At 45.7% G+C, this 17,444-nt stretch overlaps 1 protein-coding gene across 5 annotated transcripts in view; it reads left to right on the top strand.

The window, feature by feature from the left end:
• Positions 1 to 17,444, top strand: part of FSTL4 (follistatin like 4) — a 607,080-nt gene that overhangs the window by 571,067 nt on the left and 18,569 nt on the right. For 2 of the 5 annotated variants that reach the window (XM_037801899.1, XM_037801898.1), the window contains 5 exons: positions 5,031 to 5,192; positions 5,561 to 5,695; positions 6,667 to 6,693; positions 10,188 to 10,306; positions 14,943 to 15,092. In XM_037801899.1, the coding sequence (XP_037657827.1) occupies positions 5,031 to 5,192; positions 5,561 to 5,695; positions 6,667 to 6,693; positions 10,188 to 10,306; positions 14,943 to 15,092 (593 nt within the window). The remainder of the gene's footprint in view (positions 1 to 5,030; positions 5,193 to 5,560; positions 5,696 to 6,666; positions 6,694 to 10,187; positions 10,307 to 14,942; positions 15,093 to 17,444) is intronic. The other 3 variants (XM_037801900.1, XM_037801901.1, XM_037801903.1) reach the window with 3 other exon arrangements.

Below are 17,444 nucleotides of genomic sequence, written 5' to 3'. Positions count from 1 at the left end.
ATATATATTTTTCCCTGTATTCCCCTCCATTATTAACTTCTAATTGTATTGTCATACATTTGTTCTGGTTCATGGAAGAGATTTCTAATATTTGTACAGTTAATCACAGACATTGCCCACCATAGGATTCAGTTTTATACATTCCCATCTTCTGACCTCCAACTTTCCTTCTGGTGACATACATGACTCTGAGCTTCCCCTTTCCACCTCATTCACGCACCATTCGGCACTGTTAGTTATTGTCACATCTTGCTACTGACCCCTCTTTTCATTTCCAAACATTTAAGTTCGTGCTAGTTGAACATTCTGCTCATACTAAGCAACTGCTCCCCATTCTTTAGCCTCGTCCTATATCTTGGTACCTTATATTTCATGTCTATGAGTTTACGTATTATAATTAGTTCCTATCAGTGAGACCCTGCCATAATTGTCCTTATGTGTCTGGCTTATTTCACTCAGCATATTGCCCTCAAGGTTTCTTCATCAACCCATTTTTTTTTTTAGATGGTTTTGCTCACACACCATACATTCCATCCTAAGTAAACAATCGATGGTTCTCTGCATGGTCATACATTTATGTGTTCACCACCCTCACCACTATCTATATAAGGACATCTATGTTTCTTCCACAAGGCAGGAGGGAGAGTCAAAGAAGGTAGAGAGGCAAAAGAAAAAGAAAAAAGAAAGAGGAAAAAAAAAGACAGCTAGCAAGCAGCAAAAGGAAAGATAACCTTAAATCAAAGTAGAGTAAAGAGTCAGACAACACCACCAATGTCAAGTGTCTAACACGCCTCCCCTATCCTCCACTCTCATCTGTATTTACCTTGGTGTAACGCCTTTGTTACTTTGAAGGAAGCATAATACAATGATTCTCTTAGTCATGTCTCTAGTCACGTTGATTGCATCCCTCCCACAATGCCTTCCCATTTTTAACACCTTGCAAGGTTGACATTTGCTTGTTCTCCCTTGTAAAAGAACATATTTGTACATTTTATCACAATTGTTGAACACTCTAGATTTCACCGAGTTACACGGTCCCAGTCTTTTATCTTTCCTCCTTTCTTCTGGTGTCTCACATGCTCCCAACCTTCCTCTCTCAAACGTATTCATAGTTATCTTTGTTCAGTGTACTTACATTGCCGTGCTACCATCTCCCAAAATTGTGTTCCAAACCACACACTCCTGTCTTCTCCTATCACTCTGTAGTGCTCCCTTTAGTATTTTCTGTAGGGCAGGTGTCTTGTTCACAAAGTCTCTCATTGTCTGTTTGTCAGAAAATATTTTGAGCTCTCCCTCATATTTGAAGGACAGCTTTGCTGGATATAGGATTCTTGGTTGGCGGTTTTTCTCTTTCAGTATCTTAACTATATCACACCTCTTCCTTCTTGCCTCCAAGCTGGGAGATCCACACATTGTCTGCTGGGAGATCTACACATAGTCTTATTAAGCTTCCTTTGTATGTGATGGATTGCTTTTCTCTTGCAGTTTTCAGGATTCTCTCTTTGTCTTTGACTTTAAATAATCTGATTGTTAAGTGTCTTGGTGTAGGCCTATTCAGATCTATTCTGTTTGGAGTACGCTGCGCTTCTTGGATCTGTAATTTTATGTCTTTCATAAGAGATGGGAAATTTTCATTGATTATTTCCTCTATTATTGCTTCTGCCCCTTTTCCCTTCTCTTCTCCTTCTGGGACACCGATGATACATACATTCTTATACTTTGTTTCATCCTTAAGTTCCCAGAGACCTTGCTCATATTTTTTTCATTCTTTTCTCCATCTGCTCCTTTGTTTGTAGGCTTTCAGGTGTTTTGTTCTCCAGCTCCTGAGTGTTTTCTTCTGCCTCTTGAGATCTGCTGTTGTATGTTTCCATTGTGTCTTTCATCTCTTGCGTTGTGCCTTTCATTTCCATAGATTCTGTCAGTTGTTTTTTTGAACTTTTGATTTCTGCCTTATGTATGCCCAGTGTTTTCTTTATAGCCTTTATCTCTTTTGCCAAATCTTCTCTAAACTTTTTGAATTGATTTAGCATTAGTTGTTTAAATTCCTGTATCTCAGTTGAAGTGTATGTTTGTTCCTTTGACTGGGCCATAACTTCGTTTTTCTTAGTGTAGGTTGTAGTTTCCATTGTCTAGGCATCTGACCTCCTAAGCCACCCCAATCAGGTTTTTCCAGATGAGAACAGGCTCAGGTCACAGAAGAAGGAAATATTCAGTATCTGGTTTCCCTGATGGTTTTTCTTAGAGGATTGACACACCCTGTGCTTTTCTGCCTGGCAGGTGCACCTGTCAGCCTGTCACCAGCTGGTGTAAGGAGGTGTGGCCCATGGCTTTCCTCCCCCAGGCTTTGGGATCTGGTTCCAGAAAGGCAGACAGTAGAGCTGGGTCTCTCCCTTTCCTTTTGGGAAGCTATGCCCCCTCCAGAGAGGTCATCTGCATATCAGTAAGTTCTTTGTTCCTCTGACTCTGCTGGTCAAAGTGCTGCGATTTTAAAATGGCTGAGGCTTTCTTTACTGCAAAGCACTGCAGGTTGAAAATGGCTGAGGCTTTCTCCACAGAGAGAGAAAGGGACAGAAAGCTCCCAGATTCACCCATCAGCCAGAGATAGCACCTGATCCTCTGGGCTCCCTGTCCTGAGACAGATATGTCCCCTGACTCTCCCAAGGTCAGTTGTCACCAAGAGCCTCTGCTTTTTGGGGATTCACTGTCTGTATTGAGCAGTTAACATTAAAACCCCAGTTGGAGCTGGGCTGAGGTACACTAGCTTGTTTGGAAAGTTCTGGTCTCTAGCACCACAAGGTTTCCATGAAGGAGGGGCTCTCGGCTCTCGGCTCTCGGCTCTCGGCGCGGGTCTGCAGTTTTACTTACAGATTTTATGCTGCAATCTTGGGCATTCCTCCCAATTCAGGTTGGTGGATGATGAGTGGACAGTCACGTTTGTCTCCCCACAGTTATTCCAGATTATTTACTAGTTTTTTGGTCATTTATGAATTGTTCCAGGGGGGACTAACAGTCTTCCACTCCTCTCTATGCTGCCATCTTAGCTCCTCCCCACCCCACCCCTCCTTGTTCTTTATCTGTTTTTCTCTTTGATCAAACTTGCCAGATATTTGGCTTTTTAATTGGTTTTTACAAAGATTTATTTATCAATCCCACTCTTTTTTGGCTTTCTGACTGATTCATTCATTTCTGCTTCTGTCTCTCTTGATTCTTCTCCCTACTTTCTTTAGGTTTACTTTGAGGTTGCTAGATAGGATTGTATAAATAAAGTGATGATCTAGCAGGAGCACGGATTTAAACTCCCACCCTTGGGGTGCTGTACCACCTTATCCAACTCCCCACTGATCCAATGCTCTCTGGACCCCAAGTTCAATCTCTGTTCTCTTGGTGTATAGCCTCCCTGGACAAGAATTCTATCCATTTAACTTGAACCCTGTTCCTCCCTCTACCAAATGCAGGGTGAAGGGAAGTTTCCCAGCTCAGTCAACATTTCTCTCTTCTTTGAACTAGGCAGGGTCAAAGAAGGGACATACACTTTTATGTTCTGAGCAGCCTTCCTGGTATGCTTCAGCTAGAGCCTCATCTACCTCCTCCATCTCCAGTGGCCTGAGCCCTGACAAGGCTCCTCTGCCACACCCCAAGACTCCTCCCCACCACCCAGAACTGAACAAAAAGAAACTGGGGCAATGACTCAGTGTGGTTTGGCATTGGTGCCTCTGAGTTCACATTACTGAATCTGCTCTGGGCCATTCTGAAAGTGGGGTCGTGCCCTTTGCCAGATGCACATTTGGCTTTCTCCTCTGTCCCCTGCCCCCAATTTTGCCCCATAGGTCAACTAGAGGAAGGACTCGAGACTCAGACTGACCTGATCTAATTATTAGCAGCCCCTGAGATATGTTGACAGGAGTTGTAGAATCCATTTCCAACAACTATGCAATGGAGTTTTCCTTTTTTCTTCCCTTCCCAAGCATGAATCACTAGAACTTGACTATCGTGTTCAGGTTCCAGGATCAATACCAAAGCCTCTTTCTACATAAGCATCAGTTTTTCTCTAATCTGCACCCCCACACACACACCTGCCCCCAAATCTTCTCTCCTAAAGTCCTGGGGTGTTTTGTTTTATTGGACAAAGAAGCTTCCAGGTAACTCTGGGAAAACTTAGTGGCCTGCTTCAGGAGTATGATGCTTTGGTTTTATTTTGTTTAAGATCCAGGTGTCTTTACTGTAAGCCCTCCTAAATCCTTTGTGGAAATATGCAGAGTAAAATGTATGAATAAGTAAGAGACCTCAATACCATTGAAAATTATAATTATTTTATTCTCCTGGGCCCAGAGGTAGGGGTAGGAGGGGGGATCCTCCTGATCAGGCCTCACCTCTCCCAGGCACCCCCACCCCCCACCCCCACCCCAGACAGCCTGGGTGAGAAAGGCCAGTGCTCTGTGGGGGCTGCACCCCTAGCCCCAAACCTGACTGCCCGGTCCGCGGCTGGGTCACTCCAGAGCCAAGGAGGGCACACCCAGCCGCAGGGGACACGGTGGAGAAATAAAAGTGACCCAGTGAAAAACCAGTGGACCTGCCCAGAGCTGTGTTGTAATGAGTAGCCCTGCTAGTCAGTGCCCCTAAGTGCTTTGTTAAGCGCTTCCTGCAAGAAATTAAGCCCCTGTCCAATGACTTTCCCATAACAGATATAATGTATTTGATTTTAATTCAATCAGAAATAAATTTCAGCGGCTGCTGCTCTAGATGCAGCAGCTGAATGACATTAATATTTGGCTTCTTTCTGATCATCTTTAGAATAATGATGAAAGCCATAAATTATAGGGTGCAAAGCCTGACATGTTTATTGCCTGTGATCCAGTTCATAGCCCTTTCTTTTGGTGCTTGAGTTGCCAAGCAAGCTCATTGTAAGCTGATTGGGAAGAGAGCTCCAGGCACCCTTCTGTGCAGCCCTCTGGAGTGGGGTCTCTGGGTCTGCTCACAGGCCCAGGGCCAGGCAAGAGCCGTCGTCTCACAGCACTGACTCTCACCCACAGTGCCTCCAGTCATCCGCGTCTATCCTGAGTCCCAGGCTCAGGAGCCCGGGGTGGCGGCCAGCCTGAGGTGCCATGCAGAGGGCATTCCCATGCCCAGAATCACCTGGCTGAAAAATGGCCTGGACGTCTCAACCCAGATGTCTAAACAGCTCTCCCTTTTAGGTAAGAACTGCCCTTGGTGCCTATGTGATATTCCCATCAAGTTCCAGCCATACTCTTTCCCCAGGAATGGAAAGGAAAGGTGTGATTCATTTCTGAGGCAGACATGTTGAGAGTGAGCAAGCATCTCCCCAGATTCTCCTGATTCAGGAGGTCTCATGGAATTTCTGAGAGCACCCCAGGCCACCTCAGTTAATTTCAGCTGTGCCAGCCTTTCCTGAGCATGTATCAGGGCTGTTGGCTGCCCTCGGCCCTGTTCAGGGTCTGTCTTTTTAACCTCGACATCCCCAAAAGCCCCGTGAAGGGAGTGGGGAGGGAGGGGGTGGGGGACTCCATCTAAGCAGGCCTCCTGAGCACTGTCGTTTCTGCAGCCAATGGGAGTGAGCTCCACATCAGCAGCGTCCGGTACGAAGACACAGGGGCATACACCTGTATTGCCAAAAATGAAGTGGGCGTGGACGAAGATATCTCCTCACTCTTCATTGAAGACTCAGCCAGAAAGACCCGTGAGTCCACTGTTGCCTTAAAGCTCCTCATGGAGCTGGTTGGGGGTTTGGGGAAGCAGGGGAGGGCACAGATTGACCAGGTCACAGCCGCCAACCATGAGGCCCTAAAGACAGAGGTAAGTAAGCCCGACATTCATTGCACAAAGTGAGGGATAGAGTTGTGCCCAGAGGTGAGCAGATTTCCCTAGAAACCCAGACAGCTCTGGAAACATAGGCAAGAAAAATTCTCTGGGCAGCGGACAGAGCCCAGGACCACAAGAAAGCTTGAACTCCCCAGCCCCAGTTCTGCCTCCTACTTATGCAATCACCTGAAACTCTTTCCCTCACCCACAGAATCTCCCACCAGTCCTCTGCCAATACTGCCTCACAATGGCCCAGAAACTGGCCTGTGCACACATGCATAAATGCTGGGAGTGCACCTGGCCTGTACCCCCAGGGACCTTGGCCCACCTGCTGGGCTAAGTGCACCCCCCTTTATAGTCGCTGTTCCCCACGTGGATCTGCAGGAGTGACTCCGTGGACATGTGAGTTGGTCATGATCTCTTTCCCTTGGTCTAAGACTCCAACCTAAGTTTTTGTCCTCAAGGGGCATAATCAGAAGAATTTTAGATGGTCTTCCTAAGAGTTTTCAGAATCCTTGTCGAAAATCAGAGTTACCCTAGAAGTAATCCAGGAAATCCAGCAGAGACGTTGCCCCCTCTTTATACCCACAGAATGTGGGGAATCCCATTAGCTTCTGTGAACCTAAGGACCTGATTTCAAAGATTCATCCAGGCATTGAAAGGGTCCCGTGACCTGGAAGCAGTTCCCCAACTACTATTTGCTGGGAAATGAGAGGTGTAGAGTCTATAAATGATGGACCAGGCACCGCAATGTTCATAAACAGAATCACTGCAATGAAGATTTTGACATTCTTTTTTCCTTCTTTCCCTCAATTATGCTCCTGCTTTCCCAATTCTCCACTGTTGCAGTTGCAAACATTCTGTGGCGAGAGGAAGGTACCAAGCTTAGCTGTTCTGTGTCGTGCCTGTGCTCACCTGTGTTCGTGGTTCCATGATAGGCCATCCTGCCATGAGCCACCATCAGCTCTTCCCAACACCGAGCAGTACCCTCAAGAGAGGCCCCTGTGCCAAACCATCTTTGGATGGGGAGGGGGGACATCAATGGCGCACAACATGAATCAGATTTCAAATCTACTAGTGTGTTTAATGGCAAATTTCAAAATAAAAAGTTTCCATTTAAAGCTTTTTGTAGCTTCCAGCTTAAGTAGACCATTTGGCAGGGGTTCCCAGTTAGAAATGAGCTGTACAGTTTTTTCCAGTAGCTGATACTGGTGTAGGGCTTAGTACTTTGCTTATCTTGTGCCGCTGTCATTTTTAAGTTGCAGATCTCCACTTGATGGTAGCTGAGACTTGAGTATACTTTGAGGAAATGCTGAAGAAAAAAGCTAGAAGATTTCTGTAAAATTCTATTTTAAAATGTATAGATTTTAGAAATATATTTTATTGATCAAATAATCTTTAGGTATCATGTTGAACCATATGCAATTGCCATTTATTAAGGGAAAAATGGCCTAATATTGACACTTTCATATATAGTTCAACCCACACTTTGAACCTATAACCACACATGGGAGCCTAGTTTTAGAGCCGGGGTCACTGCTGGGGCTGCATGTGCATGGATCATTTTCCTAACCCTGTCACCCCTCAACCACAGCAGAATCCAAGTTACCTTTAAGTAACTTTTTCTCCAGTTTGGCAGGCAAAGGGTATGAGCAGAAAAAAACTATAAGCAGAAGCAGAATGCACCATATGATTTCAGGATTAAGGACAAAATCTCCCTCTTTAGAAACCAGGGTATTTCCTGTCTTGTTTCTCCTCAAGAACTTCGTGTGGTGTTACCTACAGTCTAGCGTGTGCATGCATACACATATTCAGAACAATTTCCTGGGGGGCAGGGCTGGGGGGGGTGGCGCGGAGAAAAGCTGACACAGGCAGTCTGGAAGCAAAATAAGGGCAGAGCCCATAAAATGAGGTCTTGCTGTCTGTGGGCTTTAGTGATCCTTGAAGAGCAAACTCATAGCTCCAGTTGCTGATCAAGGACCCTAGAGCCCTTGAAGCTACCTAGATACAGGACCTGGGTCAGGATGCACAGAGAGCTTTTGCTCTGTGTCCTTAACGGGTGTTGTTTTTTTCCAAGGTGAGATTACTGCAGAGGGGCCGAGTTTCAAAAGTGGAGACTTGCAAAGACTGCAAGGAGGCCCTGTGGGGTGTGAAATGCACCTCTAGATGCCCCAAAGCTCACTTAGACCCCCAGCTGCCCCAACTCTGAGGGCTGGCAGGAGCTATGTTGGACAATTGAGCAGAGAACAGATTCCATCATGAGGCAGCAAGATGCTTGTAGCTTTGCTGCTAAAACCTGAGGCCTGGAGATAGGAAATTACAGAAGCAAAAACAAAGGGGCGGACTGGCCTTAGGCCTCAGAGCCCACTCCAAGCTCAATAGGAGAAATGAGATGATGAGAGCAGACAAAAGCAAAGAAAGCTCCTGCACGCCCCTTAGCAAAAGCTAAACTCAGACAGAACCTTCCAAGGGGGACAGGCCTCCTGCAGTCAATTATTCTTTGGACAAGTATTTGTTGAGCCTCACGTTCCGGTGCCAACTGTGAGCCAGACACTGTGCTCAGCCCGAAATGCAGCTGCAGCTACAAACCCCATGTGGATTCTGTTAAGCCTTCAATCTTATGTTGGTTCTTCCAGCTATTGATTTCCCAGGGAGCCCAGGGAGGCTGTTCCTTATTTCTGTGGTCTAGCAGGGTCTGTGATGCCCTCAGGCCCCTAGGTTTGACCGAAAGAAGTTCTCCAGGTGAAGTGTGCAGAAAAGAAGGCACTGCTGTGGGCAGGGTAGGTGGGGTCAGAGCAAACAGGTGCTGACCTCTGTGCCAAACACCGAGATGCTGTGGGAGCAGAGACGACGTACTTGCGGGCAGCCAGCTTCACCTGGCTCTCCAGAGATGGGCTGCCCAACACCCCCGGCTTCCCGTGGAGCCCTGTGCCCAGTCCTCCCTGGCGTTCAAGCCTCTGTGAGGCTGGGTTCAAGCCCCTCGCAAGGATTCCCCTCCCAACACACACAGGGGGCTGTGGAGGCTTTGTCACAGTCAGGAAGCCCACGCCACACTGAGGGCACCTGCGCCAAAGGCCCGAGGCCCAGGAAACTGCCTGCGGAACCACTGAAAGGAAGTGAAATGGGGGTCCCTGTTTTCTTCTTTTATTGTTTTCTAACTCATTAAAAACTTACCCAGATAATCAACTAAACCAGGATACTGGTTTTCTCAGCATGCAATGAGCTTGCTGTGTATTTAATTTTCTTAGAATTTACTTTGTTTTTAATTTTTTTTTTTTGCTTATTTTTTTAAAATTCTATTTTAAAATTTCCAAAATTCATACACACTCTATATCCATCAAACCACAATGCCCCCTTCTCCCCTCCCCTCATCCCCTGGTAACTTCTAGTCTACTTTCTATCTCTACAGATTTGTTATTTCTGGATATTATAGAAATGTTTTAAATGGTCTAGCTTCAGGAAGGAGGGAAATAAAGGAAGAAAGGAAAAGAAAATAAGGAAAGAAAACTCTAGACCATATCTTTGTGCCATGTTTTCCTTTTACAGAGAGGCAGGGGCTTGGGGCCTCACCCCAGCTCTGGCACAAAAGCAGATAGCCTCAGCCGCACACCTTCCTCTCCTTAGACTCAGTCTTTAAAATAAGAAGGTCAAACTAGCTGGTCCCCCAGGCCCCATTCTGGCAATCTGGCGTAGATCCAGCCCTGGCCTGGGGCGGTGGGCAGGCAGGTGGGCATGACAAGAATGTGGGCTCTGGCCGCCTGTGTGGGGCTGCCACAGAGAAACTTGTGGGCCAGAAGTGAGAGCGAGCTGCCAGGGAAGAGGGGTACCCGGCAGAGAAAGGCCAGTTCTAAGTTTGGGCAACGGAGCACCAGCCATAGCTTTCTCAGGACACTGCATTCCAGGGAGTTGACACTGTTCACAAATGTGTTTTAAAAATAAAAGCCTTTGCTTTTGGGGGAGTCATCTGATCCATCCTGATTTGACTGTCCACAATGAACCACCAAGGGAGGCGTCTCCTTTCTGAATAGGACGTCAAAGCCAAAGGCATCATTTATGCAAAAGTCTGTACTGATGGCCAACCTGAGATTACTCAGGGCAGATGTGCCTGTTTGGGTGGATGGCCTCGAGAGGCAGAGCCTGTGATGCCTCATTGTGTCCTCGGGGGCACTGTCTCCCCATGTCACACACACACCACAGGCAGGACACATGTGAGCTGGCTGCTCGTCCCACCCCTCCCCACCTTGACCAGGAAGTTTCATTTTGCGCCTTCATCAGTAGCTTCCAAACTGCTGGGTCTGTGTGTGCTAGATGCTGCTTGTGACCCCATGGGCTGCTGGGAGGAGTGTGACCGTGATGTTTGCTCCTCCCAGGCCTCAGTGTAGGAAACATGTTCTACGTCTTCTCCGACGACGGCATTATCGCCATCCACCCCTCGGACTGTGAGATCCAGAGGCACCTCAAACCCAGCGAGAACATTTTCATGAGCTATGTAAGTTTCTGTGTCTGGGACAGCTTCTCCATCACACTCAGACAAAATCCTGGAAGTTGGCCTTTAAGCATGTGTGCCATTTGATTTGTTTCATCCATTTGCTGTGGTTGGTGTAGTTCTAAATTCGTTCCAAGTCTAAGGGAGGAACGTGTGAGGCTGAGAGTTTAAACTCGCATTTCTTCCTCCAGAGGCACTTCCGTGCACAGAACTTTAGGTGAGGCCCAGGGCGTGCAGGTCGGTTGCTGGCCTCCAGAAGTTCACAGTTAAATGATGGAGGCAGCAGCGTGAACAGCCAGCCACCAAACAGGCACTATCACAAGGATGGGCAAGGTGCACCGGGAGTATTGAGGTGGGGGCCTCTCCAAGTCTGGAGAGGACAAAGTCAAAGAAGACTCTTTGGGGGAGGTGATACCTAAGCTCAGTTTTGAAGAAAAGTAGGAATTGGTGGCTGCCTTTCCAGAGGAAATAGCGTGGCATGGAGAACAGAGGCATAAAATATCACAGCGTAGTCAGGGAACAAATTTCTGCATTACTAGAGGAAAGAATAGGTGTGGGAAGGGAGCTAAGATTAAACCAGAAAAGTAGGCAAGAGTCAAAGTCTTGAGGTTTTATGTGCTAAGCTGAGGCATTCTATTGTATCCTAAAGATTCTGGGGACCCACTGAAGGACTTAAAGCAAAGGCTGTCCATGATCAGATTGTTTATAACATGTCCAGTGAGGGTAATGGTTAGAAGGGCTGGACTAGAAGCAGAGAAGTGGGTGAAGAGGCGGTTGTGATCATCTAGGCAAGAGAGAATAATGACTCAGGTTAAACTGGTGGCAGTGGGACTGGAGAGAACTAGGTAGATTTGAGAGCTATTTAAAAGATAGGTTCAATAGGGAGTACAGTTATGACCCAGTGTCCTGCTAAGAGAAGAAGTGTCCCTTAGGTGGGAGGAAAAGGAGCAGGGAGGGGGAAATATGATTCATGCTCCAACACTTTACCTGCTAGTTGCCACAGGCCAGTCCCAGGAACAGGCTCATAGTCGAGCAGATGAGGTTGCCTGGGATGGGTTGAAGTTGGAGGTACCTATAGGATACATGTGCAGTAACCTCCAGAAATCAGTGAGGGAAGTGGCATGGGCCTGACTTCTCCAGCAGTCAAAAGAAGTGCCAAGGAAGCCCGGAGAACATGGGGAAGGCTGTTTGTAAAAGCAAGGAGTGGTCAACCTCAGAGGCCTTCTGGAAACTAAAAGAGAGAGTGTGAAAAAAATGTGAATGCCCAGAGTGTTAAAGGTGCTTTGAACAAAATACGAGGCCGGGTAGAAAGTAGAATGTAATACGCAGTGGGAAACGGGAGAAGAGATGATGGCAGGCAAAAGATCCAGGAAAGTCCTCCCAGCTTTCAAAACCCAGCTACCAGGAGACTCCCCCAGGGCTGTGCATCCCACCCACACCAGGGCTCTGTCCCTCTGGCTTGTAGCCCACACTCTGCCTTGTGATGTTGGTTTCTTGTGCGAGGATTTTACCTCTTCCACTAAACTCTGAGCTCCCTGAGTGCAAAACTATGGCCTTGAATCCAAAAGGGTCATCTGAAATCTCCCTCCTGCCTTCTCCTTGATGCCTTATCCCCCTGGGATAGACATAGTATGTCCTCAGTATGGGCCCAGAAAATAATGATGGGCTTGGCGCTCATGCAGGAAGCAGGCTTGGTCCTACACTGAGCTTTGTTGCATTGTTTTTCTGACTATTGGTATTTCTCAGGTTATTGTCTTTCTCACACTTGTAGCTTGTTTTCCAAGCTATTTCATTTGAATTAATAATTTTTTTAAAAGTGCTACCTCAGAGGACTCTTCCCTCCACATAATAGCATGAAGCCATTTCAAAAGAGTGGTCTCAGTTTATTTCCAGGAGTTGGGTTTAAATAATTGCACTCAGCCACATATTGGCACTAATTTTCTCATATATTTGCAATAACCTAACCTCTGCCTTGGGGGAGATCCCACAAATCCTAACCAGGACTAAATTTTCCTGGATAAGAAATTAGAACAAGACACAGTGAAAGAGGTCCTGAAGGCATGGTGGGCTGTGGGGCAACCCCACAAACCCATTTTCTCATCTAGAAAATGCCCAGACATTGCACAGGAGTATTACAATGGGACAAGCCTTTTCATAGAGGGTTGGTGCACCTTCTCTCTGGCCTCTCTGTGAGAGTGGATGTCCACTTTGCCCAGCAAGAAGCCTTGTACTGTAATAGATAAGAGCACAGACTTCAGAGTCAGGCAGTCCTGGGTTCAAATCGCACCTTGGTCATCCAGTAGGCTAAGTGGCTTTCAGAAAGTTACTTGACCCTTATAAGTTTCAGTTTTCTCATGTGCAAATTAGGTTTGTTAGGAGGATTAAATGCGGTGACAGAGAGGAGCAAGGATCAAAGGAGAGAGACCATTACAGTGCTATTGCAGTCATCTAGGAAAGAAATGGGATAAGAGATGGAAAGTAGATGGTCTTCACGGAAATTTAGGGAGATGGTCTTAGCGATGCGTTACTTTGGAGAAGGAAGAATCAAAGATAGCATTCAGGCTCCCAGTGTGGTTTTCCAGGATGGTATTGGAAACCCAGAAGGAGGTATGGAGGGTAGAGAAATATTTCAGGATGGGTGAGTATGAGGTATCATGAGAAAGTTAGGTGGGAGCTGAAGGAGGTTCTGGGCTAGAGACATAGATCTTGGAGCCATAAGCACATTGATATTAGCTGAAGCCAAGAGGGTACAAAAAATCTCCATGGGCATTTGCAGAGTGATTTGAGATGGGCACCTAGAAGAGAGCCCTTGAGAGTCATCAACAGTTAAGGGTCAGATAGACTAAGAGGAATGACAAAGAAGATTGAGATGGAGTCAGGGCCAGGGTCAGGAGAGAAAACATGAGAATGTATATCAAAGAAGACAATAAAAGAGAAGGTTTCCTTTTTCATTCATTTTTATTTATTCAAAAATATTTTTAAGTACCAAGTCCATGCTGGCACTGTACTAGGTAGTAGGGATAGAGTAGTGAACAAAATGTACTTTGACCCTGTTCTCAAGAATCTTGCAATCTAGTGGAGACTTATAAACATGTAGATAAATGTACAAAGTCAAGTGGTAAGAGGGAAAAAAGAAACGAAGGGAGTAAGGATGATAATCTAGATTGGGTCAGAGGTCTCAATTGGTTGACACTTAGGTAGAGACTGGAAGGAAATGAGGGAATAAATCATGTAAATATCTAAGGAAGAACATTCCTGGCAACAGGAGGAGCCAGTGCAAAGGCTCTGGTGCAGGAGTGTGGCTGGCATGTTTCAGAACCTCAGGGGTGCCCCATGCATGGAGTGTGGTGGGAACGGCAGGAGATGGGTCAGAGGAGCAGCAGGGGCCAGAGGGTGTAGGGCTCTGCAGGCTTCAGGGAAGACCTGGATCTTATTCTCAGCAAGCAAGAATGCTATCAATCAGAGAGACTTGAGAAGAGAAATTACATGATCTGACTTCCATTTTACAGTGATCACTGTGGTTGCTATGTCAAGAACAGGTGAGGGAGGGCTATGGTAGAATCAAGGAGCACAGTCTGGGTGCTGTAGCAGTTACTCAGGTGACAGAGGTTGTGGCTTGAACCAAGGTGACAGAGGTGGACGTGATAAAAAAAAAGTTGAATTCTGGATATATTTCAAAGGTAAAGCTGAAATGATTTTTGATGCTTTGAATGAAGGCTGAGGGTGGGGAGAGAAAAACAGGAGTCAAGGATGACCTCAAAGTTTTTTATCTAAGGAAGTAAAACAATGGAGCTGCCAGTTCCTGAAATGGAATGAGCAGTGTTGGGAAGTAAAATTGAGAGCTGGGTTTGGACTTTTATGTTTGAAATGCACATTAAACAACCAAGGGGAGTTAGGCAGTTAACTATGTAGGTCTAAAATTCAGGAAAGATCCCTGAGCTAAAGAATATAAATTTGGGGGTTGTGAGCATGTAGACTAGATTTAGAGCCATAGGGTTGGATGAGATTAATAAGGGAGTGACTTTTAGAGGAGAAAAGGAGTCCAGAACTGAACCCTGGGCTCTTCAACATACAGAGATCAGCAAGCTGAAAAGCATTAGCCACTAAGTTAGATGGAAGGAAGAGAAACAAGGAATAGTCAGCAGTGTCAGATGATGCCTCAGGCTCAAATAAAATGGTGACAGAGATTTAATTTAGTAACTGAGGAGTCGATATTGATCTTGGTGAGAACAATGTCAACTCTGTGGTGAGGGCTGAAGCCAGAAGGCAGTGGGTTAAGGAGTGTGTGGGAGTGAGGACGTGGAGAAAAAGTATAGGCACTCTTTCAGAAGATTAGCCATTGACAGAAGATTTTTAGATGACAGATAGGCAGCTACTGGATCCATATTTCTTCTACTCTCCTATTGAGAAAGCTGCAAAGGGAGTTATAACCTCAAAAAAAGGTGGGAAGAGGTGAAAGATGAAAGGAACGTTAAGTGAAAAAGTTGGTGATGTAGGAGGGTTTGTCAGTCTTGTTCTGTGGATGCAAAGGTACTAAGAGAGAGAAGAAAAGAAAGAGGGAAGTCAGGGGAGAGGAAACCCAGAAATGTCAGGGGAAAAGGGAAGAAAGAAGAGATATGGCAGCCTATCTCCTTTACAGGAAGAAATTTGTCCTCAAGGGGAAGATGACGCCACCCAGCCATGCCAGTGGGCATCCGCAGTCAACGTCCGGAACCGGTACATCTATGTAGCCCAGCCAGCACTGAGCAGAGTCCTCGTGGTCGACGTTCAAGCCCAGAAAGTCCTGCAGGTACAGCTCCTTAGGAGAGCGGGGAGAGGCTTCAAATTCTGAGGCGCAGCCGGTCACATTCTTGTTCTTTGCTTTCTGCACTTTCCCCAGGCCCTACGAGAGGTAGTCAGATTGGGGAGGTGAGGGTTAGGGAGACACGATTCATGTGTAGTTATTCATTAAGTATTTATTGTCTACTGTGTGCCAAGCACTGTTCTAAGTGCCAGAAAAACAGCTGTGAGTGAACAATTAAGTCACTATGCTCTTGGAACCTATTTTCTAGCTGGGGAGACAGACCATAAATCAGAGTTTTAGGGAGCAGTAAGCAGTAAGGACTGTGAAAACCCACGTTAAATGTGACAGAGGAACAGGAAGACTAACTGAAATTGGCCGTCTGTCTGGAGGGGAATAGAATCTGAGATATAAATGCCAAGTGGTGTTCAGACTCTGGGAACAAAGGGAAGGTTAGTGTGTCTGGAGTATGGCAAATGAGGGGGGAAGTGGGGTGCAGTGAACTCAGGAGTAAACAAAAGCCAGCTCATGTAGGACCCTAGAAGCCAATTAGGGCCTTGAATTAAATCCAAAGGGAGATAGGAAGCCACTGAAGGGTTTTAATCAGTGGAGTGACACCATGTGATGTGTTTTTAAAGAGTCAATCTGGCCAATGTGTTAAGAACAGTCTGAAAGAGAAAGCATGGATGTGGTAATTGAAGTAAACCAGGCAGGACCTGATGACAGCAATGGAGGTCATGAGAAGTGATCAGATTCTTGATGTATTTTAAACATAGAGCCCAAAAGATTTTCTAATGGGTGGAGTAAAGGTTTGAAAAAAAAGAGGAATCAAGGGTAATTAAGTTGTATTTTTTTAACTTAAGCAACTTTAGAATGGTGATGCCATTTCCTATGTGTGATCAGCTGAATAATGGCCCCCCAAGATATGCAAGTCCACAGAACCTGTGAATGTTACTTTACCTGGCAAAAAAAGACTTTGCAGGTGTGATGAAGGATCTTGAAATGGGAAGATTATCCTGTATTATCTGGGTGAGCTCGAAATGCAATCACAAGTGTCCTTATGAAGTGGAAGTGGAGGAAAATTTGACTAACAGAATAAGAAAACAATGTGACCACTGAAGATAGAGGAGAGGGCCATGAGCCGAGGAAGCCAAGGAATGCAGCTCTAGAGGCTGGAAAAGGCAAGGAAACAGATTCTCCCCTCGAGCCTCCGGGAGGAGCTTGACCCTGCCAACACACTGATTTCAGCCCAGGCAAACTGAGTTCAGACTTCTGGCATCCAGCGTGTAGGGGAGTAAATTTATGATGTTTTGAACCATGAAGTCTGTGGTCATTTGTTATACTGGCAAAAAAGCCAATGCACTATGATAGGAGAGACTTTGCATGCAGCAGGGGGAGGAGCAGGGGCATGGAGCAGGTTGTGGGCAAAAACAGAAATTCAGTTTTCGTGCCAAGTCTGAGATTCTATTAGATATGTAAGTAGAGATGTCAACTAAGCAGGTGGATAAACAGGTCTGGAGTCATGGGTTGTATTAAAGGCAGAGAACTGGATGAAATCACTACAGGTAGTATAGATAGAGGAGAGATCAAGGTTGGAGCCATGAAGGTCTAACTGTAACCTTTAAAGCTTAGGAAGGAGAGCAGGAGCCAAGAAGAAGTAGCCTGAAAGGTAGGAAGGCCGTTAGAGAAGGTAGTGTTCCAGAAGCCAAGAGAAGAAAGTGTGTCAAGGAAGAGTTAATGGTCAATGGTGTCAAATGCTGTATTATGAAAACTGATTTGGTACCACAGAGATTATGGATCATCTTGGCAGGAACAGATATGATAATAATGGTGGAATAAAAGGCTAATGGAATGGATTCAAATAAGAATAGTAGGTGAGGAAGTAGAGATGGTAAATATAGACAACTGTTTTTAAGGGTTTTGCTGTAAAGTGAGTAAACAGACAAATGATGCAGCAGCTTTTAAGGTGGGTGCCAAGAGAACATTTTTAGAATGTGACATTACAGCATTTTGTATGCTGATAGGAATAACTGTTCGCAAAAGTCCCCCCATCTCTCCTGCATCATCAAAGCAGGTAAGAGCCAACGGTATCTCAGGGATACAAGTGGAGATGCTCACCCTAGATAAAAGCATGGATAGTCATTCATTTTAACAGGAAGAAATTGAAAGTTTTCAGACATAAATGCACACAGATGAAACAGGTGGTAGTAGTTAGATGAAGTTCTCTTCTGGTTGATTTCTCAGTGAAATAAGAAGGAAAATCACCAAACCTGGAGATTTGACAAGAGAGGTAAAAGTCAAATGTGAGATTGAATTGACCAGGGAAATGTGATAGAACTACTGGACAATAACAGGGGCCCA

The sequence above is a fragment of the Choloepus didactylus genome, chromosome 13 (assembly GCF_015220235.1).
Source record: "Choloepus didactylus isolate mChoDid1 chromosome 13, mChoDid1.pri, whole genome shotgun sequence".
NCBI classification, from domain to species: Eukaryota; Metazoa; Chordata; class Mammalia; order Pilosa; family Megalonychidae; genus Choloepus; species Choloepus didactylus.
The sequence above is the reverse complement of the archived record's forward strand: the minus strand, read 5'-3'. Positions and strand labels throughout refer to the sequence as shown.